Source organism: Rhagoletis pomonella, unplaced genomic scaffold, assembly GCF_013731165.1.
Source record: "Rhagoletis pomonella isolate Grant_MI unplaced genomic scaffold, Rhpom_1.0 Rhpom_scaffold_00003, whole genome shotgun sequence".
NCBI lineage: Eukaryota > Metazoa > Arthropoda > Insecta > Diptera > Tephritidae > Rhagoletis > Rhagoletis pomonella.
The window spans coordinates 56,381,589-56,388,338 of record NW_023458557.1 but is presented as its reverse complement, the minus strand read 5'-3'; the positions used below and the strand labels follow the sequence as shown (position 1 = coordinate 56,388,338).

General features: G+C 33.1%; 1 protein-coding gene and 1 long non-coding RNA gene across 2 annotated transcripts; one reads left to right on the top strand and one right to left on the bottom strand.

Annotated features, from left to right (window-relative positions):
• The first annotated feature begins 636 nt into the window (after nucleotides 1-636).
• Nucleotides 637-1,598, top strand: LOC118736616 (protein ALP1-like). The gene is made up of 3 exons (XM_036466667.1): nucleotides 637-802; nucleotides 894-1,109; nucleotides 1,186-1,598. The coding sequence occupies exons 1-3, from the start codon at nucleotides 712-714 to the stop codon at nucleotides 1,572-1,574; spliced, it is 696 nt and encodes a 231-aa protein (XP_036322560.1). The 5' UTR covers nucleotides 637-711; the 3' UTR covers nucleotides 1,575-1,598.
• Nucleotides 1,599-2,186: 588 nt separating this feature from the next.
• LOC118736615 lies at nucleotides 2,187-3,042 on the bottom strand. Its single transcript, XR_004992738.1, has 3 exons — nucleotides 2,777-3,042; nucleotides 2,572-2,711; nucleotides 2,187-2,277 (listed from the first exon to the last, which is right to left on the bottom strand). It is a non-coding gene; the product is annotated as an uncharacterized LOC118736615 (long non-coding RNA).
• Nucleotides 3,043-6,750: the final 3,708 nt, after the last annotated feature.

The window sequence follows — 6,750 nt, the reverse complement described above, 5'->3', positions numbered from 1 at the left end:
CAGTCAGAAGTTGCAGGTTTTAGTCCGAAGTTTTTCTTCCTGCAAGTTCATGAAAAGAGTCAAACTATCAGCTGTGCTGTCAAACAAAAATTCAAAATAGAAAAAAAACACACAGAGAGTTATTTTAACTTGGCCTAAATAAATACAACATATATCGAAATGGAAGCAAAAAATGATGCAAATGAAAATGTAAGTAATTATTCGTATTTGCGTATGTATGTATATATTAAAATTAAAAAATTGTTTAGCCAAGTTCTTCCGCTTCTGTACAAGATGTGGACATTTTCAACGGAACTTGTGGATTCATCAGAGGAATCTGATGACGATGTGTATGAGCTTTTGGTGGGCAATTCTGATAGTGAAGATGATGCCATACTGGAAAAGATTCTGCAATCGAGTGAGAGAAAAAAAAGAAACTCCATAAAAAATTATTTTGAAAGAGTTGTGCCCAAATATAGTAGGGAAGAGTTCAAGACACATTTTCGTATTTCAAAGGATTTATTTGAAAATTTTGCAAGTAAATACGAAGCAAGCGATTTATATAAAAGCCTACGCACTGAAGTGTGTTTGTCTGCAGCTAAGCATTGGGCTTTATTTTTATGGTTTGCGGGCCATGAAGCCTGCAGCTTCCGTGATTTGTCGGATCGCTTCAACGTAACCAAATCAAGCGTTTGCCGTGTAATAGAAAGGGTTACGAAGTACATAAGTAGCATGAGTCTCGACGTCATAAAATGGCCAAGCAATGTAAAAAAACAAGAATCTGCCAATTATTTTGCTAAACTCGGTTTTTCAAAGGCAATAGGTAAAAACAAGAACGATATATGTACATACATATGGAATATTGTATTAATTCTTACCAATATTATCTTTGTTTATTTATCTTTCAAAACAAGGTTGTATTGATGGGACCCATATTGTGATCGACCCACCCTCAGAAAGAAAAGATGACTATATTAATAGAAAAGGCAACGTAACTCTGATCATGCAAGGAATTTGCGATGAGCACAGGAAGTTCATCAATGTTTTTGTAGGATTTGCGGTTTCAAGCCACGATAGTTGGGTTCTTCAGAACTCCCCTATTTACAGAAATTTAGCATCAGCATGTGGAGGTAATCTTCATTTCTCTATTATTTATCAGTTATAAAATCATACAAGCATTCATGTATAAAACTTTGTACATTTCAGGTAACTATTTGCTTGCAGATTCAGCTTATCCCTGCAGCGATTTCATTATAACGCCTTACAAAGACAACGGACATTTGAGCCATGACCAAAAAAGATTTAATATGAGCCTTAGCAAAGGTCGCATTGCAATAGAACACGCTTTTGGTTTATTAAAGCAACGGTTCAGACAGCTTTACTATTGCAAATTAAGAGTCATTGACAAACTTTGTCGCTTTATAGGAGCGTGTTGTGTTTTGCACTATCTTGCAGATGTATACGACTTTGAGCTTATAAGCGAAGTTGAAAATGAAGGCCAATTCGCAGACGAGGAAACATGGGAACCAACTAGAAGTAACCGTGTTAGAGACCAAATTTGCCAAGAAATCCGACTACGCAATCGGCAATTATAAATTAAGGTTTACCTACCACTTAAATGCAAGTTTCAAACATTGAACACATTTGGGTTGTTCACGCTTGACTGGTTATCAGGTTATATGGTTTTGTTATATATTTTATACAGTTTACAACAAAACATTTATATTAAATTATTTCAAAAACTCAAATTTAATTCAATTACAGTGCTTGTACATTTAATTACTTATACAGCAGACGCTCATACAAGTGTTTACGTGTGGATATTTTTTTTAATTCACAATGTTTTTCAAGTTAACATTTTTTCTTATTTTTCATAAAAGTATTGTTAATGCTTCAACCCAAACCATATAAATCAAAATTATAAAAAATGTTCATCAAAATTTCAAACTTTTGAATATGAATCTTTAGAACTTTTTTGCGTATTTTTTGAAACTTGAACTCTTGAACACTTGTATGACTCACTGTATCTAACTTCTTATATGTAGTTACTAAATTATTCAAAATAAAAATAATTAGTAATTATCATTATAATTATGCTTTTGAATCATTATTTCCAGTAGCTCTAATTTCTTTCTCTCCCTTTCTTCTTTTTTTGTTCCCTTTCCTCTTTCCTTTTTAAAAAATCTATAACTTTTCCATGAAATTCTTTTCTTTCTTCTGCCATTCCACTCAAGGTTTTTTGCAGCTGGTCATTGGAATTCGGTCTCTTCCGCTTCCTTGAATAACTCGGCACATCATCTGTAAAATTATAGTAAATTGGTTTTTATTAATTTAATAATGGGCATTATGAATCAAAACTAATCAATTGCTTTTTCTTAAAATTTCAGACCTTTTACTTAAATTTATTTGAATAAATCGAGTAAAAGGTCTGAAATTTTAAGAAAAAGCAATTGCTTAGTTTTGATTCTTAAGGCAGATCATGTACATATCGTCTGTGATACTGCAAAAAGTACTATTGTAAACGTTCTATAAATTAATGGTAAAAAAACCTGTGATTAAAGATACATGAATGTGCGTATTTAAGAAATATACCTGCTTGGTCATTTTCCGATGTGAGTTCGGAATTGGACTCATTCAAATTGCTGGTGTCCCCGCTTGTATCCACCTGGCTACTTTCCCAGAGGAATACCGGATTCAATGAGGCCTTTTCCCCCAATATTTCATCCAGTTCGCTAATAAATAATAAAAACAATTTTAAAATTTAGTGCAACGAAAATAACTATAAACCATTTTCAACCTCTGATAAGGACAACTTTGTCGACTTCTCCCAGTCTGCGCGTTATTTTAAATTACTTTTTTGGTTCAAGGCTTCGAAATTTATTTTCTATTTGTACTGCTGTGAAATTGTAGCCTTGCTCTCTCATGCTGTCCTCAATTGCTTTCCACATCTTCGTTTTATTGCGGAGTGTCGCAGATTTCCCAACTTTGGGACGAATTTCCTCTATCATGCTCAGCATTAATTTTGTTGGCGCTTCTAGCCAAGCATGTTTCAAATGTTCGCCTTTTCTTATGGGAATATAGTCATCCTCTGAAAATTTTAAATTAAAATTTCATGGAGTTTGTTAATAACATTACTTGCCAGTTGCAGAGGTCGTCAACTGTATGGAGTGCGTGTCATCCACAGGCGTGATTTTGTCAGAGTCAACCTGCATTCCATTTTCTATAATTGCAAGTTAAAACAACATTAACTTATAGTTTATTAAATGTACGGAAATTTTATGAAAGTAGGTATTCCTTAATTTTTTGCTACTTACCCACTTGGGAGAAGACCACCTCGCCAAAGGAGCAGCCCTGCGATTCCAGCACATCGTCTGCAACTTTTCGCATAAACTCGGGATCTGACAAATATCAACACACATATGTATGAACTAATAAATGGCCATTATCATAATTTAACTTACCTTTTTGAATTCTATTATATGTTTGTGGCGAACAAGCAGCTTCAATTTGATTTTCCTTGTTTTCCTGTTGTGCCGGCGTAATTTTTGACAAATAGTTTCTAGAGGTGGAGAAAAATCGATGGTAACATCGATACATCGATGTTTTTATGTAAGCTTCTAACATCGATGTTTGTTTCTCAACAATTTCAGTCTCTTAAGCCTTTTTGCTACAATTTTATTAATTGTACTAATTTAAAACATAAATTATTGAATTGCGGAGGTGTTGGAGACTTGGAGTGTTGAAGTACATGAAGATATCATGGATAAATGTTCGCAAAGTAACGGTGTTTGTTTTATGTATAGATTTCATGAGTGCGATATATGTATAAAGATAAATTTTAGTGACTTTTGGTAAAAACCCAAAAAAACTTCTATTTGTTATGAAAAACTGTATGTACACTGGCGATCAAAAGTGAGTGCATTGTGTTTTTTTCTTAAATATTAGCAATGTTTTTCAAGTTAAAATTTTTGGACTTTTTACCATATAAAAGGAAATTTCTTATAGAATAAAATGCGCAAGACCGTTTGCAAACAAAATTAAAAGAATTAACGCTATAGTTTATAAATTGCATTTGTTATATGCATAACATCGTAAAATCCGTCACTTGAAAAACGTTACAAATATTAAACAAAAAACACCTTGCACTCACTTCTGATTGCCAGTGCATATAGTGAATGGCAGAAATAACTCAAAAAGTCCTACGCAGAAGAATTACATGCAAAAATACTGTAAACAGCGTAGTCGGAGTTCGAGGTATAACGGCGCAAACCCGATTTATTATCAATTTTTAAAGGACTTTTTGTGAAAACGTACTTTAAATATATCAAATAAAATACTAAACTGTATATTGTTATGAATATTTTTTAATTAATCCAATTTATTCCCAAACGAAAATTTAGAAAGGAGAAATGCTTTGGGGAAGTTAATATCTAGCCTGATTTTCAAAGTTTCAAAAAATATCGATATTTCATCGACGTTTATCTTTCAATCGATGTTTCTCCAGCTCTAATAGTTTGACATTTAAATCGTTGCAGGAAAAGTGGTTTTTCGCGTTCCAGATGACTTTTAACTGTTTCGCTCTCGCTCCTCTCTTTCAAGAGAGTAATTTTGTTATTTGACAGTTTTACAGGTTTTTACACGAAGTTATCTGGAACGCAACTATAGTCTTCTGTTCTCTTTCATTGCAAGTTGAATTATTTTGATATCTATTGCAAAATTTTTTACATAAAATAAAGTAACGCTTTTTAATATAGAACGCTTTTATAAATGGACTAAAAATTAGAAAATAAAATAATGTAAGAAAATATTTTTTAAAAACAAGCTTTTATTTAACATGTACAATCAAAGGAATAAAATTAAGTAGTGTAACAAAAGATTTTTTAGCACGAAAATTTTGTCAAAACTGCACTAAAATGAATAAAATAAAATAAATTAAGGTCTCGTTAAAGTTACTAAAAGCCATTTAGTGAAAGGAGTTATTCAAACTCTAATGAAAATTACTAACAATTTGTACTAATTTACTTCGTTTTTAAAAAAGCTTGTCGGCGAATTCAACGTACATGCATAGTTGGTTAGGTATGTATGTATGCAGATATTTAAATGCCGGAACATTCCATTAATTACACACCTGTCTGGGGCAGTTAGAATGGGCCTAGTGCCCGAAAATATGCTCTCGAAAATAGACTAGTAAAATTCAAAATTGTGGATTTAAAATGGCGATCCATTTTTTTTAAAAGATGGTTGGATTTATTCGAAAACCGGCACTCGAGAGTTTTTGGGGTCGACGATTACGAATCTGAAGTCAATTAAAAAAAAAAATTGTTGGATTTGTTTGAGACTCTTAACCGCCATTTTGAATTTTGAAAATCTGACGTCAGATTCGTAGTCAGCAACCCCAGAAAGCCTCTGGAACCGAGTTTCAACCCTTGACAATATTTAAAACGTTCAGTATCAACGTTTTAATTTTAGTAATTTTTATAAGCTTTTATTTAACTTGGTCATCCCGCGCAAATCGCGGAAATTTCCAATCGATTTTAAACTGACTTTCCGACAAGTTAGAGACTTGAAATTTTCAGCATAGTTCCAATCACGATGACAATGCAATTTAATATATAAATGAATTCCCCATATGGTCCAGGGGGCTTGATTCAAAGGCGGTCAAAAAATAGTAAGATTTATGGCTAACAGAGCGTAATTTGCCAAAAAACGTAAAACCACTATAAAATTGTTAAAGCTGCCGGCGCGCCGCGGCGGTAGTGTAGCAAAGCTATTTGTAGCAAATTCTAGACTCCAGATGTCACCCCGGCAGAAGAAGTAAAATATTACGCCTAAAGATATGCCATGCTACAACGGAAATGGACGACACCCCGTTTCTACGCGAATTCAGCGTACATGCATAGTTGGTTAGGTATGTATGTACATATATGTATGTATGCAGATATTTAAATGCCGGTTTGCTATTCGCGCGACAAGCTTTTTTAAAAACGAAGTAAAGTTTGTTTTGGTCATTCACACTCATTTTTAATGGTGAGAAATTCTAATATCAAACAACATTAACAAGATTTTAGTCTTAAATAACCTTTTATTATAAAGAAATTTCTCTAAGGTTAACACCACTGCTCGCAGTTTCTCGAAATGTAATTGCGACTTCTATTTTATCACAGTCACAGTTCGGAGCAGCGACTCTGACTGTTAAAGGGAATTTACATGATTCAACTTTCAGAGGCGATTGGGGAATGCGAAATCCTATACAAAACCGTCATTGCGACGGTTCCTTTGTTACAGTCTGTCACGAAGACTTTTTGGAAGTTGTCACAGCAGTTACCCGCGACTTTTGAGTAAAAGTCACAGGTACGCAAATATCTGCCACCTCTAGATTCCACAAAAAAAAAACACCAATGTCGTGATAAACATGTCATGTAATGCCTACTCTATTTATTCCAGTTTCATTTCTGGGCAAAATAGAACGAAAAATGGAGCATAAAATTTTGTGAAAAAAGTATGCGTAGATATCACTGTTTCTTTGTTTCGCTTTTGCTTTGACTTTTCGTTTCAAATTTATTGGAAAATCTGAGCGATAATTTGCAGTAATTGTGATTTTGTAAGTAAATTTTTTGGTAAAATATATACTATTCATATCCTACATATTATTGGAGCAGCGCCTCGGATGGCTATTATGATGCACTTTGGTCTAGCAACTTAAACGTATAATTATTTTATAATATAACTGCTAGAATTAAGAAATGTAATTTTAAAATTGTAATGAAAAAA

Coding starts and splice junctions, on each gene's coding strand:
- LOC118736616 (XM_036466667.1), top strand. CDS start 712: ATGAGTCTCGACGTCATAAAATGGCCAAGCAATGTAAAAAAACAAGAA. Junction 803..893: donor CGGTTTTTCAAAGGCAATAG/GTAAAAACAAGA, acceptor TTTCAAAACAAG/GTTGTATTGATGGGACCCAT. Junction 1,110..1,185: donor TTTAGCATCAGCATGTGGAG/GTAATCTTCATT, acceptor TGTACATTTCAG/GTAACTATTTGCTTGCAGAT.